General features: G+C 40.2%; 1 protein-coding gene across 1 annotated transcript in view; it reads left to right on the forward strand.

Moving 5' to 3' along the window:
* Positions 1 to 26,749, forward strand: part of Hmcn1 (hemicentin 1) — a 445,711-nt gene extending 418,962 nt beyond the window's left edge. Inside the window, exons 99-107 of the mRNA XM_038349717.1 lie at positions 5 to 124; positions 599 to 733; positions 4,192 to 4,305; positions 5,175 to 5,300; positions 10,134 to 10,262; positions 12,370 to 12,720; positions 16,422 to 16,541; positions 23,754 to 23,880; positions 25,359 to 26,749. Coding sequence (XP_038205645.1) covers positions 5 to 124; positions 599 to 733; positions 4,192 to 4,305; positions 5,175 to 5,300; positions 10,134 to 10,262; positions 12,370 to 12,720; positions 16,422 to 16,541; positions 23,754 to 23,880; positions 25,359 to 25,725 — 1,589 coding nt within the window. The 3' untranslated portion in view covers positions 25,726 to 26,749. The remainder of the gene's footprint in view (positions 1 to 4; positions 125 to 598; positions 734 to 4,191; positions 4,306 to 5,174; positions 5,301 to 10,133; positions 10,263 to 12,369; positions 12,721 to 16,421; positions 16,542 to 23,753; positions 23,881 to 25,358) is intronic.
* Positions 26,750 to 27,529: the final 780 nt, after the last annotated feature.

Below are 27,529 nucleotides of genomic sequence, written 5' to 3' on the forward strand. Positions count from 1 at the left end.
TTAGATGAAGATGAATGCGCATCCGGGAATCCCTGCTCCCATATCTGCCACAATGCCATGGGAGCCTATTACTGCTCCTGTCCCAAAGGCCTCACGATAGCTGCAGATGGAAGAACCTGCCAAGGTAGTCTCTGAACTAAATCCAATGACCAAGACAGCCTTACCTAGGAAAAACATGGTAGGCCAGCCATTGACCCGTTTCCCCTGCACACAGCTTTGCGACAAACAGAAAAGTCCTCATTGCACTGAGAAAGTAAGAAAGAAAATACTGGCCAGCCATTGCCTTTATAAGGACACCCAGAAATTAGGGATGCCTGAGATAGCTCACTGAAGATCTCAGTGAGAGCAACTCACTTGTTAAAAGTCACCTAATTTATAAGTAGTCTGATCCAGTGACCAGCTTAACAGTAGATCACAGCATGCTACTGTGAATTTATTAACTTTCTAACTCTCTTCAAATGACTCAACCAAAACATTCAATCTTTCTTATTCTTTGACATTTTCAAATGCTTTGTGGTTTCTAATCCCTCCATCACAAGAAGTTCTTAAGTTGCTTGTTTTTCAATTCACCTCAATGTCATGGCTTCTTCTGTTGTAGACATTGATGAGTGTGCTTTGGGTGGACATACCTGTCATGCTGGTCAGGACTGTGACAACACCATTGGATCCTATCGCTGTGTGGTCCATTGTGGAACAGGCTTCCGAAGAACTTCTGATGGGCTAAATTGTCAAGGTATAATGTGTGTGTCTGTATGTGCTATGTATATGTCTGTCTGTGCTATGTGTATGTGTTCTTACATATGTGTGAGTGTACAGTTGGCTATGCACATGTGTACCCATCTGTGCAGAGCCCAGAGGTTGGCCTTGGGTGTCTTCCTCAGTTGCACAACACTTTATGTACTCAGGCAAAGTATCTCACTGAACTTGAGCTCTCTAATTTAGTTGGTATATCTATCTGGCTAGCACTGGAATTAAGTGTAAACTGCCACACACACCCACACCATACCCACCTGGCTTTCATAAGAGTGCTGGAGATTCAAGTTCCAGTCCTCATGTTTATGGCAACCCCTTTGTCCTTTGAGCCGGCCTTCCAATCTTGAGCTTTAGACTTTCTGAATCTTTTAAAGGAACAAATGTCATATAAAAGGGAAAGAACTGGAACCCATAGGGCTAATGGGACTCCACTCTCTCAGAAGAAAATAATACAGATAGCCACAACTTGGATATCTTAAAAGTGGAGGAGTTGCTTGACAAGTTCTTATGGAGATATATTTGATAACTTTATAATATTAGTAGCACAGTAGTTTTGAATACCCTTTGCTTAATACCATTTAGGAGAGCAGATCGTACAACACAACCTAATAGTATCTGTATCTCAGCACCCTGCTGCAGAAGACTCAGTGTAGACTAGGATGTTCATTATTCTATTATTGTAATAGAGATTTTGTTTTTAAAGCAGTGTGAAGTTTAAATCAAGATTTAGCAGAAGGGATGGAGAGATGGTTCAACTGTTGAAAGCACCTATTGCTCTTTCAGAAGATGTGTGTTTGGTTCCCAGTACCAGTGTAGGGCAGCTCACAACCCCCGGAGCTCCAGCTCCAGGGGCAGCAGAGGTTTCTGGCCTCTGCGAGCACTTGCATTCACATACCCACATGCAGTTGTACACTCATAAACATAGCTAAAAATTAAAATAAATCTTTTTTGACAATCAGAAAGTATAATTTCACATATTTCCTGACACCCTCTTCATTATGCACATCCTCTCCACTATAAGCTTCCTGCTGCACCATATTGTGTTTGTTCCATTTTGATGAACTGCATTGAGTCACCACCAGTCAGAGTTCACACTTTGCACAACAGCTCACTCTCGGTGTTGGACATTCTGTGCGTTTGCACCAATTTATGCTGGTATAGTTGTTTTATGATCCCCCAAACCCTCTGAACCCATGTGTCCATCTCTGTCTCTCCAACCCTCTGAACCCATGTGTCCATCTCTGCCTCTTCAACCCTGATTTATTTACTGCATCCATAGTGTTTCCTGGTCTAGACTATTATACTGTTGGAATTCTTCAGTATATAGCCGTGAGATGGGCTTCTCTTTTTTAATTTTTAGTAATTCTCTTAATTATTAAGCAATTAAGGTCCTTCATGGCTCTTTGCATGGCTTCACAATACATTTCTTTTAGGGCCAAGGAACATACCACTATATGAATATTTTGCACTTTATTTTTCACCTACTGAAAGACACCATGGTGGATTCAAGGTTTTGGCAGTTACCAGCAAAGATGATGCCAGCATTTTTTGCAGACACAGAAAGAATAGATCCTAAACTACAAAGCAGGAAGATGAGAGAGATGACTCCTCTACACCATCAGCCATTGTGCAGGAATGAGAAAATCAGGCTATAAAAAATCATGTATAACTTGTATAAAATAGTGTGATTAGAAAACAAAGAATAATTTAAAAAAAGAAAGTAGATATATAGGTATGCACATAGAAGAAATGTGGTATTTATTTCTGATTGTTAATGGCATTTGCTTTTGCTGGCAAGCAATATGAAAAGAGATGGGGGCATGCAAAAGAAGAGGAGGAAAAGGGGCAAACACGCCAAGAAAAATGTCTTCAAGTATTTGTTAATATATATATATGTATATGTATATACATATATATATATATGTTCACACATGGTGCCTTTCAAGAGCTAAATTAGAGGATCTCAAATAAGTGGTATTAACAGTTTTAATTTTTCAAGTAAAAAGCCTAAATATAGCAATTGCTCTTCTGAAGGATTTGGAGTAGAACAACAGAGAAGAGAAAGGAATTGAGATATATGTGACCTAGCACAGAGGTTGTGTAACCACAAAGAGGCTTGACTATGTCTAGAGGCAAAGAGAAAGATGGGACTTCAAACCTACACACGAGGAGTGACCAACTGATGGGCTATAATCCCCATGCTGATGAGAAGAGAAGGTGGACTTCAGAGGGGCAAAACTCAGAAAGACTTCTCTTAGGAAAGGGGGCTCTCTCTCTCTCTCTCTCTCTCTCTCTCTCTCTCTCTCTGTAGTGAGGGGCTGTGGGCAGGTCTGCTTTTCATCCTGCCCAGATCCCACACGGCTAGCTTTACCCCCGAAATAACAACACACAAATTGTATTCTTTTAAATACTGTCTGGCCCATTACTTTCAGCCTCTTACTCACATCTTGACTAACCCATATCGAATAAGACACAAAGTGGTGTCTTACTGGGAAAGATTCAGCACATCTGACCTGGTGGCTGGCTTCATGGCGACTGTCTCCCTGAGGAGAAGCATGGCGGTCTGGCTCAGAGAGCAGAGGCATGGCGATTTATCTCACTTAGGAGAGGCGTGGCATCTGACTGAGCTGTCTACCTCACTTCCTTCTTCCTGTTCTGTCTACTCCACCCACCTAAGGACTGGCCAAGGCAGTTTCTTTATTAATTAACCAATGAAATCATCAGATAGATAGAAGACACACCTACATCATCTCTCTCTCTCTCTCTCTCTCTCCCCCTCTCTCTCTCTCTCTCTCTCCTCTTTTCCTCCTCCTCCTCCTCCTCCTCCTCCTCCTCCTCCTCCTCCTCTTCCTTCTTCTTCTTCTTGGACTGAGGAAGGAAGGGTTCAAAATGCTGACAGGCACAGCGGCCTTGCATTCTCCCCTTTACACTGTGAGCCAGGTCATGTTGGGATTAGTTTGGCAATGACTGAAGAGAGAAAAAGAGTTGCTGAAGCTGCTAAGACAGACACAGTGTGACAGACTCGGTCAGGAGAGTAGCAGTCAGGTCAGGGGAAGGAGGCCACTTGCACAAGGCCCTGCAGCTGTATTAGTTTGCTTTGTTTGTTATCTTCCATCTTTACCCCAGTCTTTCAGCAAAATTCCAGAGCTAAAACTTCCTAGAAACAGAGGTGGAGACCTCTAAAAGCAGGCCAGAATTTAACCAACAGAGTTCTGAACCATTAGTAAATATCTATGTTTAGAAATATTGGAGGAAGAAAGCCCTTTCCATCAGCTGATTGTATTAACAGTGTATCAGAGGCTTCGAGACTCCCTCAATCAGGTTAGTCTGAGGTCTTGAGCATGATTATCATCAAGATAAATAAAAGATTAAACGTTTGGGATGGATTTACTCAGCTTCTCTGACAATGTATACTGAAAGTCTGGTTGTGTTTGACAGATATTAATGAATGCCAGGAATCCAGCCCCTGTCACCAGCGCTGTTTCAATGTCATAGGAAGCTTCCATTGTGGATGTGAAGCTGGCTATCAACTCAAAGGCAGAAAATGCCTTGGTAAGAGTCTGACTTTGAATTCACTGTGATGATGCTGGTGTAACTCTGTGTGAGAGAGAGAGTGTGTGTGCACATTTGTGTGCACATGTGCACAGTCCAGAGGAAATCAGTGACCTAGCCTATCATTCCTCACCTTATTCCTTTGAGACAGCATCTCTCACTGAAACTGGAGTTCACTGTTTTTCAGCTCGACCAGCCAGCAAGCCCCAGCCATTCTCCTATCTCTGCCTTCCTACAGCATAGAGGTTAGAAGTACACATGCAGCCACACCCAGGTTCTTACATGGGTTCTGGAAATTCAAACCCCAGTCCTTATTTTTGTGTATCAAGCACCTTCACCCACTCATCCATCTCTCCAAACTCCTCTAATTTTTCAGTGTTGAATTATCTAAATCTATATGCAGTGTTGTCGTAGTACTCATTCAAATACAAGCTGCCAGCCATGTCCACGCTTGTAATTTGTACAAAAAGCAGAATCAAATGATATTCGATAGATGCCATGCTCCAAGCTTGAATGATAAAACCACTAGGGTCTTACAACATAATATATATGTGTGTAAATATATGTGTATGTATATATGTGTACACATTAATTTTTATATACATCTATATGTATAAATGCACATTAAGTTTATTTCATATATAAGGATATATACCAACTCTGTGAATCAATGCTTTCTCATTCTGATTTAAAGTAAAATGAATTAATATACCTGTCTAGACTTAATCACTTTTACCATGTACAGAAATTGTGTTACGCACATGTATATTGATTTATAATTGCCTTAAAATCCTAAGGAAACTTTCCTCCTCCAGAGAAGTGGAATCATTCATTTACTTGATTTGTATTACCATTGTTCTTTTATCAAGATGTGAACGAATGTAGACAGAACGTGTGCAGACAAGACCAGCACTGTAAGAACACCCGAGGTGGCTTTAAGTGCATTGATCTTTGCCCAAATGGAATGACCAAGGCTGAAAATGGGACCTGCATTGGTGAGTGCCATGCTATTTCCCTGACAGAAAACTTTTTAACACCAACAAGTTAGGGAAGGCATCTCTGCTAGAACAGGGTGATGGCATAAACTGAATTAACAAGAAGATCCTTCTCCATCAGTTCTCTAGGGCCTGGCATGCCTCAGCTCCAGAATCCCAACACAATGCATACAAGGAAAAGGAAGCCCATTATGCAAACTTACGACCATTTTGAGCTCCCATCCATCACACATTCTTTACAAAATTAGTTTCTACATGGATTAGAATTAACTCGTGCCATTTCTAACTTTAAAGTTGGCACATCTGCTTAGAACTTTACAGCAAAGCTCAAGAAAAAATATATTTGTAGACATTTATTTTAAAATATAATCATTCTAGAACTGCTTTAAATATTAAATCAAGAGGAAGAAAATATACAAATTCTATTGACCTCAGTTTTATTCCTTGTCTGTAGTGTGAAGCGGCGGGGCTGCGTCCCGCCACCCGCCGCCGGCTAGCTTTACCCAAAATAATTACACAGAAACTGTATTCTTTTAAACACTGCCTGGCCTATTATCTGTAGCCTCTTATTGGCTAATTCTCACATCTTGCTTTAACCCATATTTAGTAATCTGGGTAGCACCACGAGTTGTGGCTTACCAGGAGAGATCTTAACCTGCGTCCATCTCGGAGAGCAGCAGCATGGAGTCTCACTATGGAGACTGCCTGAAGCGTCTCCCCGACTCTACTTCCTTGTTCCCACAATTCTGTTCTGTCTACTCCACCTACCTAATTTTCTGTTCTTAAAGGGCCAAGGCAGTTTTCTTTATTAATTAACCAATGAAAGAAACATAGACAGATAACTCTCCTCCATCATTTCCCCTTTTTCTGTTTAAACAAAAAAGAAAGGCTTCAACTTTAACATAGCAAAATTACATATAACAAAACAGTTATCAAGCAAGTATTACAGTTACAATATTTAAATCTATTTTATCTTTTATCATAACTAAGGAAATCTATAACTATCTATTTATTCTTCAACTCCATCAAAGACTCCAGAAGGATATAATGCTACCTAAGTAAACAAGAAATAAGTAACTTATAAAACTCTAGAAATGACAGAGACAACTCGCTGCCTAGACAGTCACCCAAAGTTCCTCTGTATGGTTGGGGCATCCATCTTCAGCCTACAGGCCCATAGTGTCCAGCAGACTTTTTCATGAAGCAGGAAATTCCAAAGACAGTTCAGTCACTTTCTGCTGTGTCCTGCAGAACGTCTCGCAGACTCTTTCATGAATCAGTAACCCCGAAAGACCATCTCACCTTTAGGCAAGTTCAGCAGTCCTCTTTCTGTGGGTTCCTTGTGTCCAGTTTATGGAACAGTCCAGCCAAGAGCAGTTTCTTGCCCAAATGGCTAACAAACTCCATAAGTAGCCTCTTCGATGCCCATCTTCCTCTTGAAGTAGATTGGTGCTGCCAGGAGCAGACGTGTCTCATTGTCATGAAAAACCCTAAGTTATTAAAACATTAAATGCCATATTCTGCAGTCTTTGAAAGATATGAAGAATGTCTATCTAACTGAAATATATCTCTACATATCTAGAAAATCTAATAACATGACTACAAGCTTAACTATTATCAATGATTATCCATTAACAACCTATATTTCCTAATTATACATTACAGTTTTTAAAATGAACTACACAATCAAAATAGCTTAATCAAGATCAGAAATACATATACATATAACAAATTGTCCTTAAAATCTATACCAATGCAAATTCATATCTATATCATCTCCCCCTTTAAATGTAAAAGAACATTTATAAGCAATATTTGGGGAAATGGGCGCAGTTTTTTCTCTCCAAACTGCTTCCTGCTGAATGGGGGCGCTGTTATTTAGGTCTTTCATGGTGTAACCTGTGTGCTAGGTTCCTCTCAGTTGGCAGTTGAGTGAAGTAATTTTTTGAAGATGTTCACAGCAACCTTTCAGGAGGGCGTGGTCTATCATACCATATTGGGATAGAAGCAATCCACAGAGTCTCGTCCTCTGTGAAAACAAAAGAAGAAACTCTTTTCCAAAGCATCATGTTCTTAGATCCAAATCCTGAAGTCATACCGTTAAGATGTCCATTCTGGTCTAGCCTGGCAGCCCATATAATGAAATGTCTCTCTGTACTTAGCTCCTTTACAGTCAAAAAAATCAAAGAAAACACAACAAAATACATAATCCAGACTCTCTGTGAATTTTCCATTTTTACGTGACTTATTTTTACTCTATCACTTTACTTCTTTTAATCTATAACTATCTGTACTCTGTCTCTTTAAAGACTTTAACCTTTTCTTTTTAAGGCATTAACTTTATTTTCTATATTTTTTTTTCTCTCTTTTAAGCCTACGTGAGCCATTTAAAGGCCTTCTATGTCTGAATCTTTTCTATTGTGAATCTGTAATTTTTTACTATCCAGGAGCACTTCTTAAAAGGTTAACCACTTCTTAAAATCTTAAGTTGCGCCAGGTAGAGGTAATACGGTACTGCCTGTTTACAGCCAAGTCTAAACCTTAACTGCGCTGTTATTGTGGTAATTACGATAGATCCTGCCTGAGATCAGTACAGTTCAGCATGGCGGAGCAGAGCCAAAGCCGCTCCTGCCTCAGTCATTTGGTGCCCCTGAGCCGCACACAGTTCCAGGCACACAGCAGTCGACATTGGAGCCGCACTCAGCAGTTTAATTCTGAGACTGAGCGTGCAGCACAGAAACTCTTTTCATCCAAGTTACAGCCAAATCTGACACGCAGGGCACCGCGCAGTCTGAAAACATCTCTATGGCGGCAGGAATCCGCCATGCTCTCCCGCTCGCCTAAGCCTGATTCCGCCATCTGCCCAGGTGCAGGAAGGGAGCAGTGAGCCATTGGCATGGTATCAGAGAACTTTCTTTCCGATCCCAAGTGGGCAAGGTTTTTAAGTGGATTTAGTCACCACGTTGGAGCGCCAATCTGTAGAAAGAAACGGCAGGGCTGTGTCCGGCCCCCGGCTAGCTTTACCCAAAATAATTACACAGAAACTGTATTCTTTTAAACACTGCCTGGCCTATTATCTGTAGCCTCTTATTGGCTAATTCTCACATCTTGCTTTAACCCATATTTAGTAATCTGGGTAGCACCACGAGTTGTGGCTTACCAGGAGAGATCTTAACCTGCGTCCATCTCGGAGAGCAGCAGCATGGAGTCTCACTATGGAGACTGCCTGAAGCGTCTCCCCGACTCTACTTCCTTGTTCCCACAATTCTGTTCTGTCTACTCCACCTACCTAATTTTCTGTTCTTAAAGGGCCAAGGCAGTTTTCTTTATTAATTAACCAATGAAAGAAACATAGACAGATAACTCTCCTCCATCACTTTTCTATTCCATACCAGCTTACAGAATCACCAGATGTCATTGATTTTCAACTTAGAATATAAAATAAGTTTTGTTTCTTCTAAGTTTCTTCTGTGTTTATCTATTCTGTACCAGCCTACATGAATCGGTAAAACTAAAAACTACAGTAATTAATAAAAACCAAGGGGGAGAGGGAGATGGATCAGCAGGTAAAAAGTTCTATAACCAAGCCAGATCACCTGGGTTCAAATCCTTGGACCCACGTGGTGGAAGGAGAGATCAAACTCTCAGAAGTTGTTGTCTGTCTTCCACATGTGTGGTGGCATGTGGAATAAGTAAATGTAATAATATCAATAAAAAACAAAGAGTAAATTTGGTTTGTTCTCCTATAAAATATAGGCAGAGAAGAATTCTGCAATACAAGGTAAAATGAAAACACCATAAAAGATACAAATGAAATTGAGCAGTGCCCAAGAGAGCAATCATGCGATCATACGTAAGACTATCAAAAACACCATGGAAATTACAGCATTTAAATTTCAGTTTGACCGGACTGTTAACTTGAGATGAAAGGGAAAGCAAGAAGGCCCTGTATATAACTAGAAATAACTAGACATGGAATACTGACCTCTTGTTGCTAATTGAGGTGCAAAGAAGGTTTGTAAACCTAACAACTTCTAGGGACAAGTATTAGACCATCACCTTCCAAATACTTTGTAGCTCTAATGCTGTGCAGATAGCTAACTGAGTGGAGCAGCAGCCACTTCTGAGCATCACATGCCACAGCATCCAGCAGTGTCTGGTGTTAGGAACAATGGCTCTACAATTAGGTCGAAGGTTTTAGAAATGACATGGACTGAAATACCAGAATAAGAAGCGACAGCAGAAGTCTGGCTCAGTGAGAAGGTAAATGTGGAGATCTATGGCTTCAGTTGAAGGTTACAGAACTGCCCAGCTGCAAAAATAATTTAAAGATGACTCTGAGACTAGCAGCCATGGTTGACTCCGAAGGAACGCTGTTGCTGTGAAGAAGAGGGTACGGGTAAGAGTGGAGCACGCTGGCTTTGCAGTGCAGCTCAGAGAGGAAGTGGCGGGTGTCTAGCCGGCAGCTGCAGCTGTGGGACTGGGGACCAGAAGCCATGTAGCTCTATGACTCCAAATCTGCCTACACAATGACCTTTGGAACAAATAAGAGGGCCAAAGAAATTGAAGTACGGAAAAAAAGCAAAACCAAAAACAAAGAATAAAACTCTTCCCATAGTAGGAAGCAAGGGGGTGGGGAGAGCTGGCTAACAATGGCAGTGCTGAAAGTTGAACCCAGTCCTTGCTGATTCCCGAGTCCTAAGTCCTAATTTAACACTCTCAATGATACAATGAGAAACACAAGGTTTAACCATCAGCAGAACGTGAATCCTAAGTATGATGACTTGCGGTTTGAAGAAGAAATGTTGCTTTTTATTGCCCCCATGTCTGTAGACATCGATGAGTGCAAAGATGGGACCCATCAGTGCAGATATAACCAAATATGTGAGAACACGAGAGGCAGTTACCGGTGTGCGTGCCCAAGGGGTTATCGGTCCCAAGGAGTTGGAAGACCCTGCATTGGTAAGTTATCAAGACAATGCCAGAGTAATACAGCTGCTGATAGGGTTACCTGACCTTACTAGACACATATGGTCATGCTCTTTTGTTAGACCTAGTGGATGTATAAGTTGGCTAAGTAAGTTGTAACATAGTGTAGTTACTGCCTCAGAGGCTTCACATTGAATTTAATTTATTTTGGCATTTCAAGTAATATTATGGCCATTTCCTGTGTGCTTCCTAATTAATGTATATATCAAAGTGAACTTCCAATATAACAGCCATGGCAGCTTGATTCTTGTGATTATCTTATTACTTCTCTATGCATGTGACATAAATATATTTTATAAGCTAGGAAATATATGTATATGTAGTATGAAAATTTAAGCATAAGATATTAAGACATGAACACACAATTTAAGTGAACCAGTAATTATTACATTATCTAAAATATGTTGTGTTCACTGTATGCCATTCCATGAACTAAAAATATCTCGCTCGGTTCTTCCAAGAGTCAGTTTGTTTCCATCTGAGTCCTGATGGACAATAGAGCAAGGCAGTAAGACTATCTTACTGGGAAACGTCTGGAGAAGATAACCACGAGCTGGCTCAGTGGATTAAAGTACTTGCTTGTGCGAGCCTGGAAACCTGAGTTTGAATCCCCAGCTCCCATTGGGGATTCAAAGAAAGAAAAGAAAGCCAACTGCAAGGGGCTTCCAGGATAAATATGAGTACAAGTTCAGGCGATGATAAATAATCTAAGAAACTCAAACAGGGCTGGGGAAATAGTAATACAGGCCAGGGTGAGTGGCACTTCACTAGAGAGTGAGATGAAGGTTTAAACAGAAGCTAAAGAGAAACAGGCCACAGCCTTGTAGATGGGGTCACACTGATCACCCTCAGAAGGGTCCACAGGGCCTGGGCTCTTGGAGCACAGCTGGGCAGATGACAAAGAGGCCAGAGCAAAGAGCTTAGATTTTCCTCAAACTGTAATAGGAAGACAAGGAGAGGCTTTGTGTGAGGTAAGTTTCATTTGGAAGTGGGCCCTCCTGCCGCTAGGTAGGGAATCAGTTACTAGGTCCAATATCAGTGTGGAAAGACAAACCTCACTTATTTAAGAAAATAAATAAATTTTTAAAAAATAAAAAAATGTATTGAACAAAAAAGAAAATAAATAGATGAGCACACGGATCTTTATAGAGCCATAAAAACTAGATCTAAGCCCATGAGTGTTTTCCACAGTGCCAACCAACCAGGAAAGCTAGAAATATATTTGAGGGATCTGTTAGTCAAAGGAGAGAAAGGAAAGACTGGAGAGGTGGTTCAGTAGTTAAGAGCCAAGTTCAGTTCCCAGCACCCACATGCAAGTCCAGCCTGAAGGGGCCTATACCTTCTCCTGGCCTCTGAGGGCACCCACAAACACATGGAAGAAACACACACATACACAAGAGTAAAATAAGAATAAAATAAATCATTATAAAAGGAAAAATTTTGAAGATGGGATAATTTTAGTGAAAAAAAGAAAAATTTTGATATATACACATATTTTATTAAGACATACACGGAGACATTTAAATATTTTGTTTCATTATAAATTACTCTAATTTGGATTCCATCCCTTTTGCATATTACTCTCAAAGGAAGTAATATTGTAGCATACCCCTATTTAGTTTAATTCAGAAGGCTGAGTGTGGGGTTTATAGTTTTCCATAATTAAATCCATCATTATTTTAATAGCCTAAAATAAGATGAAATATGTAAATGCATGCTACATATAAAGATGTGTGTCAGCTTAGCCCAAATGGATACACGTCCAAGCTTGGATTTACTTTGAAGTCAAGAGGACAAGGCTGAAACTGCCCACTGGGTCTTAAGGCTATAACAGTAATGGAGAGGGAAGATGGATTCCCAGAACTGGTATCTGGTATGGTTGCTTAAATAAAATGTGTGCATAAGAAACAGTTCATAGGAAAGCACACAGATTCTTTCTAAGTATGCATAACTGAGTGATTAAAGCCTTGGCACTATCGCTGAGAGTAATGTGATGTCTTTAGTTTGTTTCACAGACTGATTGTTTTGTGTGTATATATGCTTTCTTTTCTCTCTTTTATGTATCATGGCACACGAGCAGACATTAATGAATGTGAGCAAGTTCCTAAACTTTGTGCACATCAGTGCTCCAACAGCCCCGGCAGCTTCAAGTGTGTCTGTCCACCAGGACAGCATTTGTTAGGGGATGGGAAATCTTGCGCTGGATTGGAGAGGCTGTCGGATTATGGCACTCAGTTCAGTAGCTATAACCTTGCCCGGTTCTCCCCTGTGAGAAGTGACTATCAACCTCCGCAGCATTACAGACAGCACTCCCAGCTCTACAGCTCCTACTCTGAGTATAGAAACAGCAGAGCGTCTTTCTCCAGGAATAGAAGGACTCTTAGGAAAACTTGCCCTGAAGGCTCTGAGGCAAACCATGAGACATGTGTAGGTAAATGTCAGCCATATTGCATTTCCTTTCTGTGAGCTCACTTCTTGTCCAGAGTCTAAGCATGCCTGTAACACCTGTGTTTGTGGCCCTGAGCTGCATCTGATCTCAAGTCTGGACGGACTCAGAGTTTTAAGATGTTTATTCTGGCACCTAAGGTGATCGCAGACTTGATCTAAATAAATGATGTATTTGCATGTGTGCATTCTAATAATTTTTTGTGTTATATTGTTTCTCTTTCTTGTACTCTCAAAAAGTGTTACTGAATTAAGTCCTACATAGATATAAATGTCAGTGCTGTCCATAATGTGAGTTTTAGGACGCTACACATGTTGTCATATAAGATGAAGCGATGAGATGGTAGGTTCATCTGATGCAAAATCAGTGGCTTAGATATGAAAGTGTTAGTGACTCAGTCAGCTGCTCTGCCTAACAACCAACATCCTATTGGCTGTTTTCCTAGTCTCACAATGGAATTCCTCAATTAGATTATTTTGGATGTTTACAAATAGAAAGATAATAGGATCCAGAGCAAGATTTGTTTTCATTGGTCCAGAATGTGTGCTTAGTGTCTTTATCTAAACTCACAAGTTGGTAACTTAATTTTACAAACATTAACTGTAATTTTCCCCTCAAAAACTGAGACTTTATTTTCAGCTAAGTTGTAAACATTGCCATCTGCCGTATATTTCACTCAAGTTTTGGTAGGTAGCTATAGTTTGCATGTCAGTGAGCTAAGGCATCAAGAAGGATTAGCAAATAGCAGTTAGCCCCACTGTTTTGTTAGATGGCAAAAGAAAGCAAACAGGAAAAGAAGGCAGCGAGGAAGAAGTCCTGTTAAAATTCAGAGACCATTAGCCCGGCCCATTCACCCTCACAGCTGTCCTCGCGTGTTCTACACATTGCTTCTCCTTAGTGGCACGAGCTTTCTGTTTAAACTTTTTAGTGTTTTAAGGTTTTCTTCTCCTTCTGACTTCTTTTTTTTTCCATTTCTTTTTCTACTCTTCCCTATCCTGTTATCTTTTCTGACCTGTTTCCTTGGTCAGTTTTAGGTAGACCCAGATTCTCCTATTGCCTGGGCTAAGCTACATCTTCCACGTCCTCTGAAACCATGAGCTTCATCCTTTGCTATTGCATTCATGTTTTTCCAATGCTTTTCTTTCTAGTTATCCTGGTGTACTTAAGACTTATGATTATGGTAATATGAACTTTGTTCTGCCATGAGCTTTCCAAAACTGTGGACACAGTCAATGGCAAGTGCTTCAAAGGTCAATGCATTCATTAACAATGCCCTACATTTGGTCCATTGTGAACAAATACCCCACAGCCACTAATTCTCTGTGTCTCACGTCCTTCTGAGTGTTCGGCAGCTCTCCCATGCCTACAGTTTTGAGCTGACTCCTTTCTCCAGTCAAAATTTCCACTCCTCATTTGGCGACTGTCTTCCAGAGTCTTCTGACCAGTTATTCTTGCTGGTGGAATTCTATAGCCTGCCACCATTCCACTTTTGTCTTCATTTTGGACAAGTTCTTATTTTCTGTTCTATTTTTATTCTTTCCTCAAAATCATTGCTTGTGTCTATCCTTTAAGTGAACTAAACCACACCCACACATCATGCATCACCTGATTGCTGCACTCTAACATCTGAAGGTAAACAACAGTATTAGAAAGGTTCTCGGAGTAACAACTCTGTCCTTTCCATCATTGCCTGTAGCTGCGACCCCATCATACTGAGTCTAATGAAGTTTTTCTCTTGATGTTTGTATTACACCAATACTATGTGCATCAGAATTATCTTCCTTTGATAGGCATACATTTTTCAAGACTATTTTAGAGTGAATATATCAGTCATGGAAAATTTAAAGTCAGCTTTTATAACTCAATAACCTATGAATCTTTCTACTTACTGGGGAGACAATGAAGAAGTTTGGATATTTCCTAAAATACAGTGAAGATTTTACTGGGGCTAATAAAGATATTTGCACTGGGGCTGCAGACAGCTCTGGAATCATCTAACAAAAGCAACTTACAGCAAACACAGACTGCCTTTAATTAACCATGTGGGACAGACAAGTTACAAAAGGATTAAATTGACCCTGTGGAATCTTGTGAGATTTGAGAAAATTTTAGTTTTTAAACAATTGATCACAGGGCTTGACAGAAATAATGAAGTTTGCTTCAGTTGTGAAAGCAGAAGTCACACTTGGCCATTTTAAAATTCATATGTTGTGGAGCTCCGTGTTAACGACTTCCAGTTCAAAATCATTTGAATTTCTGTTGTTGTTTTAGATTAAAGCAAATATTTAAAGAGGAAAGACAAAAATAACTCACACAAATTATGAAATGAATACTTTTGTTAACTAAAATGATGAATCAACATGGGAAGTGAATATTTTCTGAATATGAATCATTAACAGATTTTGAATCATTACAGTTTCTTTTCAGCATGTGCAAAGCACACAAGAGCAGATCCATGCTCTGAGACATCTCCCAGGCCTCACTTTGTCTTATCTTTATCCCTACACTTCTCCACTCCTGCTCCCACGTCATCAGATTCTTCAGTGTCCCATTGGTTAGTGTGCACTCAAGGACCATGAGAGAGATGATCCAAACAAATCGCAATTGGAATGCAAAAACAAATGCTGAATTTTTCGTGTGTGCGTGCGTGCATGTGTGTGTGTGTATATGTGTGTAATATTTATTACTTCAATAATCACACCTCTCTCATGATTTATAAAATGTTTTCCCAGTTGTTGCAGTGGAAGAAGCAGAACAGGTGGTCTCCATGTTTCCTTTTGGCAGAATTGACTGAGATCTCGAGACATTAAAGGGGCTGCCCAACTTAGCACAGCTATAGACATGTACTTGCCACTGATACTTTAACATTATATAAAGAGATTGAAAACTGTTTCTTACAAATATGGAAACATTTCCACTTGAAAATACCTGCATATGGGAAAGCTATCTATAGAAGTTGTAGGGAGAAGATGCAGAGAGAGATACTGATGTCTAAAGTTTACATGAAATAAAAACAGGGGCTGGAAAGATGGTTATGAGTTTTGGCTGCTCTTCTAAATGAGCTGGGTTTGATTCCCACAAACCATCTTGATCCACAAACCATCTTGAAACAGTTTGTAACTCCTGTCCCAGGGAATCCAATACCCTCTTCTGGCCTCCATATGTAGTGCACAGCCATGATACACAGACATACATGTAGTCAAAACACTCATGCACACAAAATAATAAAATAATAATTTAAAAAATGGATACCTCTTTTTCCATTTAATATCAAAAGAAACTTCCAGGTAGATTTTCCTATTCTAGCACAAGGTTAGTTCGTTGGTGGTTTAGGATCTTATACAAATCTGTCACCCCTATCATTTTAATACAATTTAGCAACAACAAAAAAAGACAAAGTCGAGGTTTCAGTACATAAATGTGCATGTATGATGATAAAGAACTGTTTGTACTTTATAACATAGTATATTGTAACATAATTACATATTGTACATTATACATAAGTGCATATTGTAACAAAGTTAACATTTATATCACTAAAAGCATACTCTGATGAATAATAGCTCTAAGCATGAATGTAAAGCCGGCAGGAAATGTATCTTATGTCAGCCACTTGTATTGATGGCTCTGCTATTGATTCCGCATACATTTGGCATCACTATACACTCGGTTTTCTTTCTGAACAGATATTGACGAATGTCAGAACAGAGATACTTGCCAACATGAGTGTAAAAATACCATTGGAAGCTACCAGTGTGTCTGCCCACCCGGCTATCGACTCATGCTCAATGGGAAAACATGCCAAGGTGAGAAGAGCCTAGAGTGTTCTATGCTCCAGTTTGACATTAAAAACAATGGCGGAAGACATGAGAAGGTTTTGTAAATAATTATTCTCCTGGCTGCTCCTCTTCCTCCATACTCATTCGTCAGATGTGAATCTAAGCAATACTTCTGGGAGGAAGAAAAGCAAGAGAGAGGTGGCTCCGTGAAGGAAAGTAATTGGGGCACATACTTGGTGTTGTCTTCCTTGAAGAACCATTAACCCTGTTCATATTAGAGATCTTTCTTACTTAAAGGGAACACGTCACATCTTGTCAAAAAAAATTTTGCACCATTTGGCGAGGGTGGAAGGGAAAATGAGAAGAGGAATTAGTACACTGACTACTGACAGGGTGAGGGACCACTCTGTATTCTCCCGTTAGATTTGTTTCCAGGGTGATCAGTAGAGAAATGGTGATAACCTCTTCATTCTTGGAGTCTACAAATGAAGACTCACAATCATATACTGATTCATGATCCTATACTAGTTCCGCTGGAGGCAAAGGATGAAAACAAATGACTTGGTAGTCATTTCCTTTAAGAGCTTGCATTCTAATGCAGACAAAAGTAAATAAATCCAAATACTGATGTATAGGTTCCATAGTGAGGCTGAGGGAAAAGCATACTGAAAATAGGAGGTAAAAATACCAATCACCAGATTTCCTTGTTTTTTTGTGGAAAACAAAAAAAAAGAGAGAAGAGTACTTTGTTATTTGTTATACTGTAATATACCTAGATTGAAAAGAAATAGCCTATTACTCTATTCTGAGAACCTTCCTCAATTTTATGAAAAAAAAAATCTAAGCATGATGTATGTCTCTGAGTTTTATTAATTTTCATCTTATACAAACTATATCCTTTTGAAAAGTATACCTATAAAATCTTTAAGAGAGTATTTTGTCAGTTGCAATAAAATTGAGATTGAATTTTCCCTTTTTAAACTTTACAAAAGACTTGCTTGGAATGCAATTTGTAAGAGATGTGCCCTGGAAACCAAGACCTGTAGCGAGGATGGCTTTACCTGATGTGCCAAGAGGCATTCTCTTCCCTACTCTTAATACTGTCTGAGGTTACCCATTTAGGTTGTTGGGGCTGAAGAAGAAGTCTGAACTCAGTAGAGCCTTTGCTCTCATCCAGCAATTACTGAGCATTATTAAGAATATACCTTACACAATAACTGGAGTCAGAAACATGCATATGATTCCCGGTCATGTATACAAATAAAACTACTACTTAAGATGACTATACAAACCCCAATATCCTAGTATAGTTAAGACTAAGTCTCAGATTGTATATTCTCCAATGCCCTTTTATCTTTTCTACGGTGCTGTGAACACTACAGGCAATGTACTCAGGAGCAGGAGCTACAAGTGCTGACTCTCCATACTCTAGAACTGACTCAGCCCAGACATCTTTCTAGAAGAACGCCAGTGTCACTGGGTTTGGTGGCAAATACCTTTTCATCCCAGCACCCTGTAGGCAAAGGCAAGCAGATCACTGTGAGTTTGAGGCCAGCCAGGGCTGCGTAATGAGACCTTGTCTAAAACTTTAAAAAAAAAATCAAGAGCACTAATACCCAAATTACAACTACTCTTCCTACAGCTCTCTCAGGCACCAAAGGATGCAGGGCAAATAGCAAAGCATTTAGAATTATCAACTGAACCACAAAATCCCTTAAGCAAAGTTAAAGGGTTATGTGATACACTCATTAGAGAGACTTTTCCTCTTTCTAAATCATGCCATTTTTTTAATTGCCTTCATTTAGCTCAAAACTTTTTTTTAGTTTTCATTTGAGCTACAGAGTGGAAAATACTGTGAACAAATCAGAACCAGGTGTCAGGGAAGCGTTTGTAATTGAAATGGGTTACATACTTTTGTGGTTTTAAAAAGACATGAGAGAAAGCAGTTCTGCCTTTTCGAGAATTCTTTAAAGAATCGCTTAGGGGTCTCTTTATAGCTTTAGAAAGTGTTTGAGGCATTTACAAGGAGCAAGAGGCTGTTTTTCATCTGGGAATTTTTTTTTTAAGCTTTGTGCAGTGGTAATGGCCTCGTCAGTAAGAGCCAGGAAATTACAGTGGACAGTATCATAGGGAACAAAGACAGAGAATTCTGTCAAAAGTGGAAGTCATCGGCTATAAAATTAAAACATACAAAAAGTGTGACCAATCAAGATGTGACTAAAAATCAATGAGGACAGGCTAAAAGACCCTCAGCCAGATTTCATGTACCACAGATATTAAAAAGAGAAAACTCAAATAGACTTTTACCCATGACAAATAATGCTTAGTTTGAAAACTATTAATAAAAGGATATGCTTTTTTAAAGAAAACAATTAATATTATATTGACACTGCATTTGAAAGGAGTTCTGCCTTCTACATTTTTGTTTTGGGGTTTTTTTTTGCGGGGGGGGGGGTGGTTCAAGACAGGGTTTCTCTGTAGCTCTGAAGCCTGTTCTGGAACTTGCTCTGTAGATCAAGCTGGCCTCCAACTCACAGAGATCCGCTTGTCTCTACCTCCTGATTAATGCAGGGATTAAAGGCGTGTGCCACCACTGCCCAGCAGTCTTCTATGTTTTTTAAGACATAACGCATGTTTATCAAGAGTCCAGGTTACTTACACTTTCTATAGTGCAGATGTTCCTAGTATATTATCCTGGATTATTTTTAATTATTTAGAAGCAATTGTTTAAATACATCATATATTCTAATGCTGTTGATATGAAATCTTTATAACTCATGCCATTCTTTTCATGTAGCAGGGATATTTATATTATTGCCTCCACTTCAGTTATTCCAATAATATCCTTGCGGTGTTTATTGAAAGTCAGATATCATCACTTGGTTCATTATAGAAGACATGAGTATTGTTCCTCTAATTTTTCTTTGAGACAAGGTCTCATTGTTTAACACTAGCTCTCCTGGAACTCCCAGAGGTCCCTCTGCGTCTGCCTCTGCCTCTGCCTCCTGAGTGCTGGGATTAAACGGTCAACCATCACGCCCAGCTTTATTTCTCTATTTGTGTTTGTCCTTTTGGTTGTTGCTTTGTTTTGCCTCCCTTTCTTAAGAACAGTGAGTAGAACCACAGAACAAATAAAGGAGGTCACCTGCCTCACAGCCTAGACTTACAAAGATCCCTGTGAGAAGCAGATATTCTGATGGACGAAAGATAGATGGTTTTTCCTCAACATAGACTACAGTCCTGCAGGCCAACAAACGTTCTCATATTTGCTTGACGCATCCAAAGACTTCTTCAAAATGCAAACATTTATAAAGTGATATTAAATTTTGACTGTTTAGACTGAATGTATAATGTGGAAATTTTTAAATAATTCTCATGCTTAGGAAATAATTTGATGTTTTTAAAAATATTTTTACTTAGTGTACAAAATAATGGGTTTCACTATGATGTTTTCATGAGCATATATTTATAAATTCTTGTATTTCTTTGTAGACCCAGACTGAACAAATGAAACTCAATTATACTAACAGCTTTTATCATACACACACTGCCAACCATAACACAATTCTTGTGGCTGCCGCAGGCCACCAGGCCCCCTGTTTCAGCATCAGTTCAGTGCACAAAGTTAGAGAGAAAGGAAAGTTTTGAAGTTGGGGAAAAAATTTAAGAGAAATTAAGATAACGCTTTTCCTCCATGTCTTTTTATTTCATCTTTTTAAGACAACCTCAATTTGTCAAAGAGATATAACATGTTCATTGGGGGAAAAAAACATAATTAGAAATTGGCTCACAGGTAAGAGACAAATGACCGCTGACATAGAAGTGTGTTTCACACTGGGATTCTTTGTTGTTAGAAAACAGCTTGTAAAATAAGGCCAGGAGCAGAGACACCTCACCAATGTCTGCATAGAGCAAAGAACTAGAAAGTCAAGACATATGGGGACCTCTGAGTGCCGGCCTTGGTGTCCCCTTCAGGGCTCAGAAGCCTTGCAGCAAGCATGAGACTTGGATCTGAGGGAGAAATGAGCTCTCCACTGCGTACTTTTCTACACCAGTTTCTTTATTCTTCTCCTGCTGTTCTCCTATTCTGTAAAGTTTCCGCTTTATATACACACGCAAAATAAAGGCAGTTCTCTGAGTCTGGACGTCCCTTTATCGCTGAAGGTCCCAAATGTCATCTATATGAAAGACTCCTTTCCTGACTGCATGCCCTACCAAATGGAAGATGGCTGCAGGGAGGGGGCTTCTAATGGATCTCAGGGAACAAAGCAGAAATTAGACTGTGGGAACCAAGGTTATTGACTGTGGGACTAAATTTCCTACTGGAGGCCCCACAGAGTTGGGCAGGGGAAATGACCCGATACACCAGTACATGTGAATAATTGTGCCCAATAATCCATACTCTGCTGAATCTTGCACCAAGGGAGAGTGCTTATGGCTTCACACGCCATCTACTGTAAGAATCAGCCAGTGTACGAAAGGTGGTAGGCTCAGCGCCTTACGAGCTGTGTTTATCTCCATGAGAATGCTATCATTCTGGTGCTCTACCAGCTGAAATCTCACTGCATGATTTCTGTGGACTGCACCAAAGATTCTGATCACAGTTTATCTCTCTAGACACCATTTTTTTGCTTTATGAATACTACTTCTAAATTGTAAATAATCAGAAACAATATGCATGTAATGAAATCTAAAGTACCTGTTTTAATACAAAAATGCAAGTGGTAAAAATTCAGAATTTGATGTTGGTCATACATGGCTGATACAGTGCCTCCCAGAATCGCTTCTCCCTCTCTTCTCTAACACTGCTCCAAGTAGTTTAAGAATTCAAAAAAGCACTACACAGATTTAACCCAAGTCCAGCGGCCCATCGTTATGCACTCGGCTGCTCTTGTGAGACAAAGGGAGAGTTCCACGAGTCGGCAGCTAGGCACCCTTTCCACCACAGCAGTTCATTTGGCTCTCAGAGACCACATCATGGGAAAGCCATGTGGAGTCACTGAGCTGTCATTCTTTCCACACATGACGACCTGCTTACTTCCCTCAGAAGGAGGGATGCTCTACATCCCATGTGCAGGCAGCTGACAAGACCTAAAAACCTTAGCCTTCCCTCTCGTGATGTCTGGTGAACCACTAGACCCAGCGCTGCTATTTAAATCATCGAAAGGGATGTCAATCCTGTCCCCATTTAGGATGCACCTATGCTAAATAGATGTAGTGATGCGCTGAGGGCAGGGCTGCTTTTCATCCCGCCTGGCTCCCAGCCACCGGCTAGCTTATGCCCCAAAATAATTACATGGAAACTGTATTCTTTTAAACACTGCCTGGACCATTAGTTCCAGCCTCTTACTCACATCTTGATTAACCCATATCTAATAATCTGTGTAGCACCACGAAGTGGTACCTTACCGGGAAGTTTCTAGCATACGTCCATCTTGGGCTGGAGCTTCATCGCGTCTGTCTCCCTGAGGAGAGGCACGGCAGTCTGCCCCAGAGAGCAGAGGCATGGCGATTTATCTCACTTAGGAGAGGCATGGCATCTGACTGAGCCATCTACCTCACTTCCTTCTTCCTGTTCTGTCTGCTCCACCCACCTAAGGGCTGGCCAAGGCAGTTTGTTTATTAGCCAATGAGAATCCTCCATCAAATAGATTCTCAACAAAGGTTTGCAACTCGGATTTAACTCTGTTTATTAGAGGGAGATTACCACTATATAATCAAATATTTACTCATTGTCAAACCAGTCAAATTGAATATCAGAGAAAACTCAGAAGCCTTATTGTTTTAAAACTGAAATCTCATTTTAAATTGCTAAGGTTATGAGTTTGTAGTCATGATGTTTTGTGTCCATCAATATGCAATACCGTCATATAGTATGCTCATATTATTCCTAGGATTCATGCAGCCTTTCTTTGGAAGGTAAAGGAAGGTTGTATAAGAAAATCTCAGACCATGAAATTCTCAGGCAGATTGATGTGGAGAGGGTGAACTTGGGAAATAGTGACGTGGGAATTGATTACCCAAAATGCTTGCCTGCCTTCACACTGGTGGAAATCCACGTGTACCACCAGGCAGGTGCAGGCTGCCACAGTGAGAAGATTAAACAAAATAATAACTGTAGGTTCTCAAAAATACCTCAAAGTATTTATTGGATTTTGTGGACACTCACTCGGAAATCTCTCTCAGTTCCAGGCCACACACATCTCACCCTCCGGTGCTCAATTATCCCAGGATTAAAAATTATGGCACAAAAAATGTTTTCAGAAGGCTTGAAAGTTTCCTTTAGTCTTGAGTTTATTTTATTACATCAGGGTTTCCATTTAATAATTCTGTGAGGAAACCACAAAAAAGAAGAAACAATGTCTTTTACTTGAATATTTCTGCCCTGTTTTTGCCGTTGCTCCAGAAAGCATCCCATGACACTCTGCTGGGAGTGGACTCCGCCTTCAGAGCAGTTCAATTCTGCTCAGTTTGATAAAACTTGGGCCCTTGGAGCCATTTATTTGATTTGAGGGGTTTCTTCTTCTTCTTCTTCTTCTTCTTCTTCTTCTTCTTCTTCTTCTTCTTCTTCTTCTTCTTCTTCTCCTCCTCCTCCTCCTCCTCCTCCTCCTCTTCCTCCTCCTCCTCTGCCTCCTCCTCCTCATCCTCCTTCTCCTCCTCCTCCTTCTTCTTCTTCCCCCTCCCTCTCTCTCTTTTCAAGATCTGATTTACCCAGCAGTGTCCCATGAGTTTGCAGCATGAATCCTTTAATTTTTCACTATCTTCCTTCCCTCCCTATAATTTGAACTTATAGCACAAGGATTGCTCATACTATAAAAAGGAAGATTCTTCACTTTGCAATGTATTTACTTGTCCCTTATTATTTTTTTTCTTTCGGCTTGGTCGGCATGCATCTAAAATATTATTTAATATTATTTCCTTGACAAGCTCGTGTGTGTTCTGCTTTTCAAATAGAAGGGACCCATGAGTGCTCCTAAGAGCTGCCCTTTCCCTTCTGAGGCTCTTTCTTTCGACTTTTAGCATCTATCAAAGAGACATGTCCTCAGAGCAATCGGGGAAATAACTAAACCAGAAATCCTGCTCCCCATTCTGTAGCCAAAGCTTGGCTATGACATATAAGCTCACTGGAGGACCAAGCTCTGAGAGCTGCCTCTATATGCCAGTGAAACACCAGTGAGTGCTACAATGGCCCCGAGTGACCCCCACTGATGTTGCCTTGTATCCTTGTGTGGTCCCTAGATGTCGATGAGTGCCTGGAGCAGAATGTACGCTGTGGGCCCAATCGCATGTGTTTCAACATGAGAGGCGGCTACCAGTGCATTGATACACCATGTCCACCCAACTATCAACGGGATCCTGTTTTGGGGTACGTTTCACTTTCTTATCCCAGACATGCTTCTGGGAACCCTCTCTTTGACCAACCTAAGCCTTGTCTATAGTCACGTGTAACTTACAGGAAATCAGTAATGTGTGGGGATGCAGCCTGTTTCTTCTGTAAATAGACAAGAGATGAACTCATTAGGCAGTTCCTGCTGCAAACCAAACCATCATTTGTGATTGCCAAGCCTTCCTGGGTGAGGCTTCCCACCACGGAGTCACAGTGTGGCATCCAGGGCTCTCCCACAACAGCAAATTCTTTATGAGATTGAGAGCCTGCCTTTCTTTTGAAAATTCCCCATTCGTTTGTACTGCCCCAAGCTGGTAAGTACTGTCAGCAGGTAAACTGTTCCAAGAAGTACTTTTTCTGTTGCTATGGTGACTCACCGTGGAGCAAGAGATGAGAGAAATGTGGGTGAGTCGATAGTCTGCCCATTGATGATGATTCCTTACATATGCTGGTGTCTGGCAGTCTTCTTGGTGCTGGATAAACTGTTCTAATTTTTTTCCCATGCTGTCCAGGTACCAAGCTAACTGGGATGATTGAAAACAAGGGATAATGTTTATCTTAGATGGTCCCTGCTCGTTGCCAGGTGCTCACTGAAGCTCACACTTTGTTTTCTTCCTAAGAATGCTTCAAGTTACTGTAGCATGCATGTGTGTATATTGCGCAAAACCCTCCATAAACCTGTTTGTAATTAATATCATAAGAATGGAAAAAGGAAGGAGAGGATTAAAAATATAGATGTTTACAATGTATCTAAAAATACTATGACTAAAGAACCCATGTTTTTATAAAATAGTCCTTTGTGGGTTTTTCCCCCTCTGGATGTCTAGGAAAATAATTTAAATGTCATTATGACCCAGCGTGGGTTATGAAAGGGGGAAATCATTTTTAATGTAAAATAATATGAGACAAAGATTAAAAAGGAAGTCATGCCCCTGCCTAGAAATCCTAAGTGACCTCTAATTATTCTGAGAAAAATAAACCAAATAACTGTATACCCTATTTCGACCTTCAACCAGCATTAGGATAAATGTTATCATGTAGTTTACGGTCTTCTTTCTAAGAAGCCTTTGTTTTCAAGAATGTGCAATGCTTTTGTTTGTAAAACTGACTTTCATTTTATGGCCAGTGCTCCTGAGACCTTGTTGGAGCTGTGCTTAGTATGCATAAGGCCCTCATCCAATCCCAGCACCCCACCAAAAGAACTGAAGTATTCTTGCTTACTTCAGAAGCTCCAACTCTTCTGGTTTTAATAGAGCTGGACTATCGATACTTGACTGTAGAGGGGTTATTCTCTTAGCTACTTATCGTCTCTTTTGAATTAGTAATCTAGGGCATGGGGAGAGCAACATTTTGTAAGTAAACAAATTACGAAGAGTGACCATGAATAGTGACCACCTGTGTCATATCCTGCTCTGAGGTGTATAACCATGCACATCTCACTTATTTTCTAACCTTAGGTTCTGCCTTAAGAACTGCCCACCCAATGACTTGGAATGTACCTTGAGCCCATATGCCTTGGAATATAAACTTGTCTCTCTCCCGTTTGGAATAGCTGCCAATCAAGATTTAATCCGGCTGGTTGCATACACACAGGATGGAGTAATGCATCCCAGGACAACTTTCCTCATGGTAGATGAGGAGCCAACTGTTCCTTTTGCCTTAAGGGATGAAAATCTGAAAGGAGTCGTGTACACTACACGCCCACTACGAGAGGCAGAGACCTATCGCATGAAGGTTCGAGCTTTATCCTACAGTGCCAATGGGACCATTGAGTATCAGACCACATTCATAGTTTATATAGCGGTGTCTGCCTATCCCTACTAGGAGGTACTCCAGAGCCTAGTCCGAATATTTAAACTGCGTTAGTCATGGCAATCGAGGACCCCTGCAGTTAACTATCTCTTGAACAGTTGCAATCTTGGCAACTTGGAAATGGTGCTGTACTCTGTAACCTGTTTGTTCCTTGGTACTGCTGAGATGTCTGTCTGATCCCACTATGGTCATGTATCTTTCAGTAAGGCCTAGAAGAGTCCTTCGTTATTTTCTTTATTTATTACACTGGAACTGTTACTTCCCGAAGATTATTCTGATCAGCTCATAGGACATTTCATTGATGTTGTATAGTAGCATGGCAGTTAAGAATATTTTCATGGAAACGATATTAAGAAAAACTAATTCAAATAGATTTTCCAGCATTTGGCTATTCTTAGAAGAGTAAAACCAGTTATTATATGTTTTGATAAAAGCTTATGGCATAATTTAAGATTTTTAAAATATTAATATACAACTTAGACATCTCCTTTCAAGGTTTTTTGTCAATTTTAAGGTTAAAAAAGAAACCCCACTATTCTGAAATACAGTACAGATGTAAGTTTGTTTGATCCTTGTTGGAGCTTAGCATGATCAAATACTCAAGATACATTCCCAGTGGTTTCGTGAAATTATCTGAACCTCTCACTATGTTATTAGAAAGTTACTTCCCCTTTAGGCAGTCACCCATGGCGTGGGTCTTTGACATTTCGATATAACCTTTTATTCACTCAGCTCCATAACTTTTACATTCCATATTTTTTATCTTAAGACATATCAATAGAACAGATTTCTTGAATATTTGTAATCATATATTTTCAAGTTACCATGTTAAACGTCAATACACTGTACATGGTGGTAATAGACTCTGTAAGCAATTGTCAAGATGTATTCTATTTTTATGAAGTGTATATATTACCTTAGTGTGTATTTTCTATATAATATCTTGATGGACTCTTTTATAAAATTATTTTATAAAAAAAATTACAGTGAAATCAGCCTAAATAAAATTTTCACATCTTTTTCTTAAAAACCTAAACTGTGTTCCCTTATAGATTGTATTAGTTTCTTCTCTGTTGCTGTGACAAAAATACCCTAGGGAAAAGAAGTTAAGCGAAAAAGGGCTCATTTTGGCTTACAGTTCCACAGGAAGAAAGCCCGCAATGGCAGGGAAGATGTGGCTACAGCAGGGATGGCTAGAAGCTTTTTGATCACATTGCATTCACTGCATTCACACTCAGGAGGCAGAGAGAAACAAGCTGGACCAGATCATAAAACCCCAAAGCCCTCCCTTGGTGACAGGTGCCACCTAGGGGTCCTGGAGGTGTTGGGGGAGTTGGGGTGTTAGGGGTGGGAGTATCAGTCCCTGTCAGTGTTGGGTAGGCAGGCCAGCAGAAGCAGTAAAGCAAGGTCCTGGCCTCCCTGGAGCGCAGATCCTCAAGGTCAAACAGAGTCTCCACTTCATGGGGGGTGTTCTAACCCAAGGACATCTCAGCTGAGGGCTCAGACATCACTGCCAAAAGTGGCAGTGATGTCATTTGGTGATTTAGTGGGCTTTTTGGACTCTGGGAAGGGGCTAGACAGTTCCATAGCCTTCCCAAACAGTGTCACCAAGGAGGAACCAAGGTCCAAACACAAGAATCTATGAAGGACATTTTACGTTTGTACCACAACACAGCCATTATTAATACTGAAGTTTTAGGGATGAAAATAAATGTGTAGTCATCACAACAGCCCAAGATACATGGTGTTATCATTCATATTTTAGAGGGCCTTGGGCACAGATAACTTGTGCAACTTAAGAGCACTCAGTTAATGG

The sequence above is a fragment of the Arvicola amphibius genome, chromosome 12 (assembly GCF_903992535.2).
Source record: "Arvicola amphibius chromosome 12, mArvAmp1.2, whole genome shotgun sequence".
Classification (NCBI taxonomy): domain Eukaryota; kingdom Metazoa; phylum Chordata; class Mammalia; order Rodentia; family Cricetidae; genus Arvicola; species Arvicola amphibius.